Genomic DNA, 12359 nt, shown 5'->3' with positions numbered 1-12359 from the left:
GGTAGTTAAACACTGGAATAAATTGCCTAGGGAGGTTGTGGAATCTCCATCTCTGGAGATATTTAAGAGTAGGTTAGATAAATGTCTATCAGGGATGGTCTAGACAATATTTGGTCCTGCCATGAGGGCAAGAGACTGGACTTGATGACCTCTCAAGGTCCCTTCCAGTCCTAGAGTCTATGAATCTATGAATCTTCCTAGGTAATGGCTCAGACATTGACTCTTAACCTCGGCCAGCCAGTGATTTATCTAGACCCATTGTCAGGCTTTCCTGCTTATTTCCCAACTGCCTGCTGTTATACTAAACCAACAAATGCATATGGTAAACATCAACTAACCCACAATAGTTATACAGTACCTATCCCAATAGCCACGTGCAGTATTCATAAATTAATAAAGAACAGCTCCCCATCCTTCACACTTCATTGTGCAGAGAAAAATAGTACGACCAACATGAGATTTTACTGCAAGTTTTGTGATAATGTTCTTATCAAAGCTCCAGCGCCTGGAGTCAGGTGAATACAAAGAATTTCAGCAGTTTTTTATTTTTTAAAGCAAATCACTGGCCTTTCTCATGGTGAAGAGAATCTAGAGTCCATTCTCCACAGGAGCCTGAAGGCTCAGAGCCCCCAAAGGCTCAGAGCCCCCAAAGGCAAAGAAACACCCAAAATTTACTATTTTTAAAAAAAATCTAATTTTTTAAAACCAATCCAAGGATCTTTTTCGGCCTGACTCATGATTTCTGAATGCAACAGAAATCCTGTAAACAACTCCCAGTCCTTGCCCCAAGAAACTCATCATTCCTGGTCACATACAGCACAGCAAAGGCAAAACAAAATAGCAGGGTGGGCAAAGGTACAATGTACAGAATTGGGGTTGTATCCCTTTAATAGTTTGTGAGCCCTCACGGTGCTCACTGTGTTGTTTTCTGAAGCCCTCAACCCACACCAGCATAGCCACGTGCATGTAATAAGGCCTGGCAATTTGTTCACAGTTAGTATTGGGCCCATGTGGTTCCCTCACCTTATGATCCCCAAGATGACGTGGCTCTGGTAGCACAGGCGAGGTGAGGCTCTGAGATGATGTGGCTCCAGTGGCATTCCCATGGGCTCGGCTCTGAGACAACATGGCTGGGGCTCAACTCTCAGATGACGTGGTTCTGTAGCACGCTGGGGGCTTGGCTCTGAGATGTGATTCCGTAGCATGTCAGGGGCTTGGCTCTGAGATGACATGGTTGGGGGCTCAGCTCTGAGAAGATGTGATTCCATAGCACGTCGAGGGCTCGGCTCTGAGAAGATGTGATTCAGTAGCACGTCGAAGGCTCGGCTATCAGAAGATGTGATTCTGTAAGATGTCAGGAGCTTGGCTCTGAGACGACATGGTTCCATAGCATGGCTGGGGGCTCGCCTCTGAGATGATGTGGTTCCATAGCATGTCGGGGGCTCAGCTCAGAGGTGACATGGCTGGGGCTCAACTCTCAGATGATGTGGTTCCATAGCATGGCTGAGGGCTTGGCTCTGAGACGACATGGCTTGGGGCTCAGCTCTGAGATGACGCAGTTCCATAGCACGTTTGGGGCTCGGCTCTGAGACGACGTTGTTCCGTAGCATGGCTAGGGCCTCAGCTCTGAGACGACATGGCTGGGGGCTCGGCTCTGAGATGTGCCTCTATGACCCACCAAAGGCTTGGCTGGGGAAACCAAGCACTTATGAACAGTCTGATTATTTGACTTTTTAGGCTTCACCCAGGTCAAACAGAACTCTCATTACAGTGCTGGGACTGACATATGCTTTATGGGCCCAGGCACAGCCCCTCCCTTCTGGGTCTTGGGGAAAATGAGAAACAGGACTTGAATCCAAATCAGAGTTTTTTGGTTTGTCATGTTACTTTGCTTAGGAAGAGAGACACAGCAGACCAGGATCCAGTCACGATGCTAGCAGCAAGCAGGGCCCACTGGGAACAGACATGCAGTTGGTAGTCTGGGAGGAACATCCTCCATGTGCTACAGCGCTCACATGCAATGGGCTGACTGGAGAGCACACTCCCCTTTGACTCTTGGAAGAGGACCACAAGGAGGCCGCTTGTCCTACTCTGCCCCTGCACAGAGAACTCAGTATCTAGGGCTCCAGGCCAGCACCTTTCACCTACATTACACTCACTTCAGCTTGGTTTGTTGTAAACATTAGTTTTACCCCTCAAAATGACACCAACTGCCAGGGCCGCCCAGAGGATTCAAGAGGCCTGGGGCAAAGCAGGGGAGCAGACATAAAAAAAGGCGCCACCCACTGCAGCACTTCCACTCACCGGGCGGCGCTCCGAGTCTTCAGCGGCAGTGGGTCCTTCACTTGCTCCATGTTTTCAGCAGCACTGAAGGACCTGCTGCTGAAGTGCTGCCAAAGACCTGGAGCAAGTGAAGGGCCCGCTGCCGAAGACCCGGACCACAGCCGGATGAGTAAAAATTAAAAAGGTGCCTCTAGCCAGGGAAGGGATTCTCAGCCAGGGCTTGCAGGGCCCGGGGCAAATTGCCCCACTTGCCTCCCCCCCAGGCGGCCCTGCCAACTGCGACTCTGCGGTGCACCACCAAAGCCAGTGGTTGCTATTATCTAAAGATCGACAAGTGTCCCTACAAGCCCTTCCTTAGAGATGGGGCAGAGGCACTAGTCTTTTCTCCTGACCTACATCCCCTCTGCCAGGTCTCGACTACAGTGCTGAGAGCTGCTAGTACCAGGCAACATCCCCAGCTCCGTGCTACCCAGCCTATTTATTTTATATTCTGGATGAAGTTCACTGTCCTAGCCCAGCCCTGTACAGAGGCTGCCTGTCCACACTGTGATCCAATCCTGTGCCCCTCAAAGTTCCTGACAGGGAACAGCAAGGGGCAGTGAGGTAAAAATGGGACAATGTCTCATTTCTAGAGAGCAAGACAACATGAATTTCCTGCTATACAGGGGCCCTTGCAGATGCACGAGCCCCTCAGAAACATCCACTGGCTCAGAGCACAGAAGACCTCCCCAGCAAGCAACAGAAAAAGCGCTCAGAAAGGCTCCAGAAAGTGGAAGGCACCCAGATGCTGGTTGTGCCAGCGTGCAGGGTCAGACCCATCCTTTCCACAGACATTCATTATTCACTAAATGCCATAGCTGCTGTGGCAGCTCCGGAAGGTGCCCCGCAATGAACTCCTCCTGCCTTTTATCGCAGGGTCCCTGCCTGGATTTATGAGGCCTCAGTGAGGCTCATTTCCCTGCCAAGGAACAGGGAGTAATTAATTATTAATAAAAGCATTACTGAGCTTCCCACAGGGGCATGTCTAATTCATGGGGCAAGAAAGGAGAGGACACAGTTCCACTGTCACTCCTGGCGAGCCTCATAGAAAACTGGACCAGAGCGTCCTCCCATAGCCTCCGACCTTCCCAGCCTGGCCCAAAGCTGCACTGGACATATAGAGGTGAAGGCTGCTTCACCGTAATGACAATTCCTTGCCGCAGGCTCTGGCTTCCTAAAGCAAATATTGGGGCAGATAAAGTGAAGCAGTAGGTGTCTCCATGCTTCTCTTCCCAGACATAGGATCTAGAAAGAGACTGTCAGACAGTGCCTGCTAGAGAATGGATGGTAGAGCCACAGTTATCACCACTCTGCCCTGCCCAGGCAAGGGAACCACAACACAGACACTCGGAGCTGAGGCTTCCTCTCTGCCCTCCTGAAATGAGATGGTGTTGAACCCTCCTGGCAGCAGCTCCCAGATCTTGGAGAGGCAGATTTCTGAGCTCTTCCCTCCAGCAGGGCAGGGCAGACATATGGAGATTTTAGTTTCACACTCTCATGGAAAAGCTGCCAGGCCCTGGGAGGTGCAAGTCAGTTACTTTAAAGTTCACTCATGGCTCTGGCACTTCCATCAGGAAAGTGAATTCAGTGACAAGGTAGCCGGATCCTCACTGGCAGTGTCAGAACATTGCTCTGAGGTGAGAGCTATCTGAAAATCAGGGTACGAGTAGCTCAGATTAAAGCCCCACTCCCAGACCCTGAAGAGGGCCACGGGGTCACAAAGCTGTTGTAGGTGAGGTACAAGACTACTATTCTCATTTCTGTGTTGCTTTCAGAGCTGGGCTCTGAAGGCAGCAGCCATGCAGCTTCCTGCAGCTGGGGGAGGTACCCAGAGATGGGTCTGATCTCTCACAACCCCCCAAGAGCGGCCATGCAGAGGAAAAGGAAGTCCTGTCCCTCCCTAGCCCAGCAGACTAGCAGCTGGAGCCTGGTGAATGGTAGGCGCTCCCAGCCAGGGTGCTCCAAGCTCTGCCCCTCTCTCTCTCCAACAGCTAGATTTCATAGGGAGGTCTGATTTCATGGTCCGTGATGTGGTCTTCAGGGACATGAATTTGGTAGGGCCCTACTTTTTTTTCCTCTCTCTCTCTCACACACACTCACACTCACACACCCCCCTCTTCTCTTGCCTGGGTGGCAACGTGGCTTTGGAATATGGGGTCGTAGTGCCACCTGCTGTCCATTTCTGGGAACACTATATTAATTCTCAAAACTCATAACCGAACCTGTGCTGCCAGGAAAGAGCAGCTGGGCCCTTAACCTGGCAGCAGGAGTTATTGCCTAAAGTCAAGGGCAGTTACAGTGTGCAAGCTGCTGCAGGAACCCATGACACTAAAACCTTTGCCTCCTTCTTGGTACATGGACTTCTAGGAAACACTCCTCTTCTACCTCCTTCTGGTGGAAGTCAGCAGAGAGCACAACTTGCTCTTCAGGCATGCTAGGGACGAGGCAGTCCAGAGGTGAGACACCTTGCAGTTCTCTTTATAATAATTTCCTGGAGAGGACAAGGGGGCTGAAGACCAGTGCCATTCAGCACTCTGCACTGACACCTACCTACTGCAGCCAAAAGCATCTTGTGTGCCAGGCCAGGGAGACTCTCTGGGCAAGTGGCAGTATGAACATCCCACAGGACGGTGCCAGGATAGAGGTAACGGCTTGGATGGAGGGAGGGAGTTGCCTCTGCTTTTCTGTAACAGGTGCACACACATTCAGCTGCATGCAGAGGCGAGAGCTGGCTAGTCATTTTATTTCCATGAAAAATCAGAACTCTTTTCAATAAAGAAATTTGCTGCCTAGACACCCTGGCCCTTAATGCCCCATAGAGCCCCACGGGGCCAGCAGTGCACATCTTTCCCTGATTATCCTGCCTGGATTGGTCCCCAATAACAAGTAGGGAGTATCCTCTCTTCACATTGTGCTGGGACCAATCAGGTTATTGGGTATAATGGCTGCCCCATAGGGGCAAGTCCCAGATTTTATATATTACCATCAACTTCAGAGAATGTAAGGGCTCTGAGCGGCAAAGCTGTGGGGAAAGAGCCCCAAAGGGGCCCTTCTGCCTTCTTTCGTTGGAACCGACAACAGAACAAGTTGGAGGAAGAGTCCATAGTAAGCCCTGACCCTCATCTCCATGACCTGCAGCCTGTGGGCTCCCCTCGCTCTACAATCTTCATTTCTGTGCCCCATCCCCCACACTACAGCTGGGTTTCTCTTCCAATCCCTTTTAAGGGGAAGCGTGTAGTGCTGCCTGTTGCACCCAAACAGGCTCCATGGATCTGGGCTGGGGGTGCTGAGCAGCAGGCCCCTCACCAGCTCTACTTCCTCTCGTGTGCCCGACCTCAAGGAGCCGGCAGCCCAAGATTATTGGACCTGTTTGCTGCTCAGTTGTGTCTGATGATCAGATGCAGCAGGGGCATTGTGCTCAGGGCCAAATTAGTGCTGTAGTTCAGTTACAGCTTCCTCTTCCTCCTCCTCAGCCTCACTGCGCTGCAGCAGCAGTTCCAGGTCAGGGCTGGAGCTGGTCCCTTTGTGTAGCTTTGACTCCTTTTCACCTAGACACAGACAGCCTGTTTAGTGACTAAACCGGTAGTGTTTCCCCACTGAAATGCACACAGCAGAGGCCTTAGTCCCTCTCATCTCTACAGAGGCCTCAGGCCCAGCCTGGGCTCATCATGGACGCAGTAGTGCAGGCAGGGAGAGGCATGCCATAGGCTGGAAAGGGCTCCTACAAAGACCAGGGGCTTCACCAACATTACCTTTCGAACTGAAGGCTTTGAGAGTGACATGCAGGGAGATTCCCGATAGGCAGACAGCAAAGCCCACCCAGTTCAGGAGGTTCAGGTGGTCTCCCAGCAAGTGAGTGGCCAGCAGCAAGGTGCAGATTTCCTTGAAACAGAGAGAACAGGTGGCAGGGCAGGATATGGGTGAAGCCAAGGAGTGAGGAGGAGTGTCTGAACTGTGCACGACACGCTCAAACAACCCTGCCTGTGCTTCCTCCTCAGAGTGCCAACACTGACCATGTGGAAGGGTTTTAAAAAACAGATCCCAGAAAGATGAAAAAGGACACCAGCGTTCTGGGGGCCGCACCTGCAAGGCCAGGACACACAGGAAAACAGTGACAAACCAGATCAGAGCATAGGCCCTTGTGTTCAGTCTCCAACTGAATGTCACCACCACTGGCTCTCTCAGAGGAAGGGGCAGGAAACCATACAGAAGGGAGCCTGGGACTGTCTCTGCCAGGGGAGTCACCCAAACCTCATTAATGAAGGCTAGCCCCATGCCCTAAAGCAGGAGAGTTTATCCCCTCTAAAGTAACTGTGAGTCTTTTGCTCTTCATACACATCCTGAACCCCACCAAGCTCTGGACCTCACTGATACCTTCTGGCAGGAAAGCCTTTGGCCTCTGCCCTTCACTGATGGAGGCTGCTGTAGGATCCCTATGGGTGATGGGCAGGGGGCATTGCAGGAGTCCAGTTCAGCTGAAGCAGCTAGAACTGCAGGCATAGGGAGGCAGGAGGGGGCAGCCGCAGTGCAGATGAGGTGTCAGAGACCTGTTTCCTAGGACCTTGGAACAAGCTACACTGCTCTGGAGCTGTCTGAGCTGGTCCAGTTGGGGCAAACCTGCACTACCACAGGAATCATTGCTCCATACCTTAAAAATGCCAGCAATGGAGAGAGTGAGGCTGGAGGTTCTGGAAACCAAGAGGAACTCGGAGAAGCCCAGGCCGAAAGCAAGAAACCCCCCTAACGAGAGCTTCCCCACCACATTGAGCAACAGCCCTGCCTCATGGAAACGGAACAACTTCTCCGACGTAGATAAGGGCAACCCTGAAATCAAGAGAAGGGGAGCAGGGAAAGAGAGACTGACACAGACAATAATGGAGCACTTTCCCTACTGACCAGTAGGAAAGTGAGTGCCATTCTCTGAATCTCTCTGACCCATACCAGGAGAGGTGCTGTCACTTGTAGCCCCCACACCAGGAGGTGTGCTGACCCAATACTCAACACTTTGGCAGTACAGGGGTTGCCTTAGCCCTGGGCTCCTGGGCCCACAGGTCTCTACCATGACACATATTGCAATCACATGCAGCATCTTTGGGGACCCTCTTGTATATTATGCTTACAACAGGAAAACCTCATCAGACCATTACAGTGTCTGGCCCATCTCAATATGAGCTGCAGAGTATTCATAATTCTTTGTATCAATCCTGGTGATCTATATTTGTGTGTTCCTGGCTTACTGTGGATGGGTTTCCTGAAGACGATGGAACCAATAAGGGGTGACTAATACAAATTCCCCAACAGCGGTGATGCAAACAACCAGTGTTTGGAAGCTTCCCCCTGAGGAAAGTACCATCAAGCTGTGATGATTTGTTACAAGAGGCCAGAGATTGAAGGCCCAAACCAAACAAAAAGTGCTGAACTGTCCCTAGGAGGTTCTGGTTCTTGATATGAAACCTGACGTGAACTGGCAACCAGGAAAGCAAACCTAACCGAGATGTGTGAAAGACTGACACCTTTGACAGGCCTATGCTGGAGCTGGGGGGGCGTGATCTCTGGTAAGCTTTTAGAATGCATGTAGGTTAGGTTTATTTGTTTTTGTTTTTTCTGTAATACTTTTGCCCTAAGAATAAAATGGATTTTGTTTTGTGAAGGCTGGCTGGTAACTGGCATAGTGAGATGCAGAGGAACTGCAAGCCCAAACCCTTGATCTGTTGGGAAAGCAGCATGGGTCACCACCTGAGAAGCCCTAAACCTAAAGTGGGTGCCCTCAAGGAAGGGGATCAGTAATGCGGCTAAACCTGAAACAGTAACACCTACTTACTTTGCAAATTCAGGAAGTTGTTCCCTTGTCTATACAGTTCATCTCTATTGCAGCAAACTGCCTAGTAATCCCCCAGCAGTCCCCAAAAAGAGCCCCTCCTGTCACCAGCCAACTCACCCTCAAACACAGCAAAGAGAGGGAAGAGCCCCAGGAACATAAGAGGCTGCAGGTGGAACATGGTGTCAATGGGATTCTGAAGCCCTGTGGGAGGAGAGTTGGGGCAGACCTGTCAGCAAAATTGGGGTGAAGAGGCAGCCCATCAAGAAGCCTTTACTAGTTCTGTGCCTAGGGCAAACACCCTATCCCATGTCCCAATGACAGCTTCTGCCTCCCACCCCATTTCCTCCCCTGCCTCAGGGGCCACCACCTTCTCATTCCCTCTCCTTGCTCTAGGGATGCTACTGCCCCTCCATACCCTGCCTCCCAACGTACCCAGCTCGGCCTTCTGCATGAGCATCTGGGTGAGAGTCCAGCGAATGCCCCCAAGGAAGGAGGCACCCAGCACCAGCGCAAACCCCTCCATGTTGAACTGTGTGGACTCGTACGTGAACATGAAGAGCCCCCCGGCAATGAGCAGAACCACCAGCACCAGCGCCATCCTCTGGGCAAGAACAAACACAGCATCACCATAGAGGCTTCCAAGACTGCATAAGGACAAGCTGCTCTTCTCTTCCAGACCCATTAATTAGGCAGCTTCTTCCCCTCATGGTCCCTTCCTCCCTCCTCCATCTCAGGATCCAGGCCCTCGTCTACACTCATCCCCACACCTTGGGCCCTGACCAGCTGCCTCCCCAAGGGGCTCACAACACTAGAGCCCTTACCAGCTCCTCCAGTTTGAAGATCAGGGAGAAGAGCAGGATGAAGAGGATAGCAGAGGATTTTGTCATTGTGTAGCTGTAAAGGTCAAAACACAATCAATCATTCTCCAGCATCATGTGGCACTTACCAACACAACACCTTGGGAAGCCAGACCACCCAGCCCCAAACCAATATCCATTTCCATAGGTCTGGAACCTGAAGACCGCACCTATAATGCCTGGTGCTCAGGCCAGGATCCGCTGCCTGGCTCTGCCAGAGCACTCACCAAACCCACTACTCATGTCTCCCAGGGTGGATATGGGGATGCTACTTACAGAGAGACTGTGATGTACAGGAAGCTCCAATTGCTCAACCCAATGTCCAAGGCAGTCGACAATGCTAAAGAAACAAGAACCCCCCGGCATTAATGTCCTTTCACCAGATCAGAATGTGTTGCCAAGCATGCCCTGCTGCCCCAGACAACTCAGTGTGCCTGGACAGTCTCTCCTAGGTCAACCTGATGAAAACATTCATGGGTCCTTGTATTCTTCTCTCAAGCCTATTTTTTGATTAGCGCCCATCACTTTAATATCTGAGTGCTTCCCAAGAGTAAGAATTCTAACAATGACCTCTCCATTCCCTGTGTTTAGGAGCATTGAGGGTCTGCAATTTTTTAAACCTTTTCAGAATTAAGCAGGGTGAGAGTGAGGGGCTACTACATGGAAGCTGGAGTGAAGGGAGGATTCTGCGTTTAGCTCTGAATGCACCAATGTAGTGCTCAGTCAGATTTCATTTGGCAGGATAGTCTCTCATCTAGGTCTGACTCCTGTGAAGGTCCTGTGTGCCCATCCACGAACCTCCCTCTGAGGCCAACAGTTTTATTGCTTCTGTGGAACACAGGAAAGAGGGAGGATGTGGTCACATAAGGAGAGAGACGGTCTCAAGGAACCACGGCAGGTTTCCTGCAGGGTTCTGTAAGTCACAGCAGTGATTGTGGACCAGACTCTGTTCAGAGGAGAGCCAGTGCAGAAAAGATCAAAGCTGTGTTGCCAAAAACCTTTGCAGCTGAGTAGGAAAGATGCTGTGTTCTGAACAATCTGAACATATATCAGAGTATAGACCTTTACTTCTGTATATGGAAAATTGCAGCTGCTGAGCCTGAGTATTACAAATTTGTTCATCACGATGGCACCAAAAACAATAAAAAAAAATCCCACCCAAAAAAACCTCTTGACTAAAACTTGTTGAAATAACTAGGTAAATACTTCACTCAAATTAAAGGACTGGGAGTGACCAAGAAAAACAATTTCCACAAATAGTTTATGACTCTAGGGTTTGTATATTAACATGCAAGTCCTTCAGTACAAATATAGGTATAACTTGGACTATATACACTAATTGTCTGTTACAGATGGCAAAAGTGAAGTGAAAATGAAAGATAAGGCTAATTAAATGAATTTCCACATCTCTGTATCATGGTTAATGAAATACACAAACTATCAGCATTGCAGAATATTGCTGTAAATTGTCTTAACTGGTCACTTCAAGTCTTTTTAATGTTAATGCTGTAGATACACGTTTAAAGGATATATTCAGGGTCCTGTCCATTCTGAAGCCACAGAATCTATTCCTTCCTACTGAACCATGCTCCAGCATTTCAATTTTCATGAAATAATTCAATATATCCCTTACAGCTATAAGGAAAGTCTTGAAAACATGGCCTGACTGTAAACTGACTGCAGATAGCCAAAAACAATTATTCTAATAGGTGTGAACTGGCATGTTAATCACAACAGATATTATCTCCAAAACCTAAATGTGATAAATTAAACATCAGCTGCATGAACTGTTTAACTCCTGGTCATTACAGCAGAAGCCATTCAGTGAAGGTGTTTACTCCACATCCCTAGCTGCTTCTCACATCTTACCAGGTGCCAACAGCCCTAAATGTCTCCTACCAACCTACCACACCCACTAGGATTCCCTGGCAGTTTTTGTGACTCAGCTTTTCAATACAAAAGTCTGTAACATCAAAAACCCAAAGTATATTTATCGTCAAGATGAACACAAAGGATACTGTATGGTTTGTACTAGTCATCATCTACACAGTTAAAGCATAAAAAGCTACATTTTAAAATTGAAATAAAGCCATTCCAGAATGGATAGCCACACTTTTCTGCCACACTACCCAGGCACTATGCCAAAAGCTGAGGCTCACTTGTGAAATACCATTTGTTATTTTAGTTACCTCACCAAGGTTATCTGTAAATTAACAATGGTTTTTGTGTTGGAAAGAAAAGTAGAGGGTTCTCTTCTCTCCCTAATCTGTGGGCAATGCCCTCCAGTCCATGGCTGTACATACCTGTTGGAGCCACCCTTCTGAGATAGTCAGCCCAGGTCAGCACCACACGGGACCTCTTGGTACAGCAATGCATCAGGGCCCTGGTCAGAGCGGAGAGCAGGAAAATAACCAGGAGGTGCAGCAGGGTCATGAAAAGAGGAAAATGGAAACTCTGCAGGGAGCCAGACACACACACACAGATCCTGTCACAAGGCACACAAGGCACTACTAGCCACCCTGTCACCTCCCAAGTCACCCAGCACCTGCTGCCACCCACCTGCATTTGCCCTCACGCCATCCCCTGCTCCTCATACACCTATCACCAGCAAGCTTCTAGCACCCCCACCCTGATCACCTGTGCCCCAGCAGCATCCCCACCTTGGCGGCTGGGCACCCTTCCCAGCTCCCTGGACGGCGCGGCGGGGTCAGGGGCGGGCGCTGCCCAGCCCCGAGTTACCTTCATCAGCCACTTGTTGTAGAAGGTGATGCCGATAGAGAAGCAGTAATAGAGCAGCACCAGCCCCAGCGTCAGCGCCGCCTTCCCCAGCAAGGCCAGGCCTGGCGGCCGCCTGCCCATGGCACGGCCCGGGGGCTGCCACGCCCCGAGAAAGGCCGCTGCAGGGCTGCCACCCAGCACGAGGTCAGCCCCGCGGCCCAGCGCACCCGACACAGCGGTGAGGGGCGCCACCCGGGACAGGCCAGACGGGGCGCCCAGGCCTCATCCTGGGGAGCAAAGGCCAGTCGGCGCGGGCAGCTGCGACTCCATCCCCGCCCCCACGGCCCGCCCCGGCCCAGCGCGGGAAACGGAGCCGCGCCGCCGCCCCTCAGCCCCAGCCCCAGCCCCAGCCGCTTCCTCCTCCTGACGTGTCCCGCGCGGAGCATCACGGAACCGGCCTCGTCGTCCGCAGGGCCATTGGGCGGGGAGACGTCAGCCCCTCCCCCTCCCTCCGCGGGCGGTACAACGTCACCCCCACTCCGCTCTCCCAGGGGCGGTACATACAGCCCCCCCCCTCTGAGACCGGTACCATACAGACCCCCGCCCCCCCCTCCGCGGGCGGTACAACGTCACCCCCACTC

At 51.1% G+C, this 12359-nt stretch overlaps 1 protein-coding gene across 8 annotated transcripts in view; it reads right to left on the bottom strand.

The window, feature by feature from the left end:
• The window catches only part of SLC35H1 (solute carrier family 35 member H1), a 66006-nt gene extending 53841 nt beyond the window's left edge, over nucleotides 1-12165 (bottom strand). For 2 of the 8 annotated variants that reach the window (XR_012656970.1, XR_012656971.1), the window contains exons 1-10: nucleotides 11740-12153; nucleotides 11304-11454; nucleotides 9277-9340; nucleotides 8965-9037; nucleotides 8576-8744; nucleotides 8261-8344; nucleotides 6971-7146; nucleotides 6075-6204; nucleotides 5629-5870; nucleotides 1024-2097 (exon numbers count right to left, since the gene is read on the bottom strand). Coding sequence is in view for 3 of the 8 variants with exons in the window: in XM_075072138.1 (XP_074928239.1) it covers nucleotides 5752-5870; nucleotides 6075-6405; nucleotides 6971-7146; nucleotides 8261-8344; nucleotides 8576-8744; nucleotides 8965-9037; nucleotides 9277-9340; nucleotides 11304-11376 (1089 nt within the window). In the remaining 5 variants the exon portion in view is untranslated. Of the gene's footprint in view, nucleotides 1-687; nucleotides 2098-5044; nucleotides 5871-6074; nucleotides 6406-6970; nucleotides 7147-8260; nucleotides 8345-8575; nucleotides 8745-8964; nucleotides 9038-9276; nucleotides 9341-11303; nucleotides 11455-11739 lie in introns of those variants that run through there. The other 6 variants (XR_004375779.2, XR_004375781.2, XR_004375783.2 and 3 more) reach the window with 6 other exon arrangements.
• Nucleotides 12166-12359: the final 194 nt, after the last annotated feature.

Source organism: Chelonoidis abingdonii, chromosome 14 (genome assembly GCF_003597395.2).
Source record: "Chelonoidis abingdonii isolate Lonesome George chromosome 14, CheloAbing_2.0, whole genome shotgun sequence".
Taxonomy (NCBI): Eukaryota; Metazoa; Chordata; order Testudines; family Testudinidae; genus Chelonoidis; species Chelonoidis abingdonii.
The sequence above is the reverse complement of the archived record's forward strand: the minus strand, read 5'-3'. Positions and strand labels throughout refer to the sequence as shown.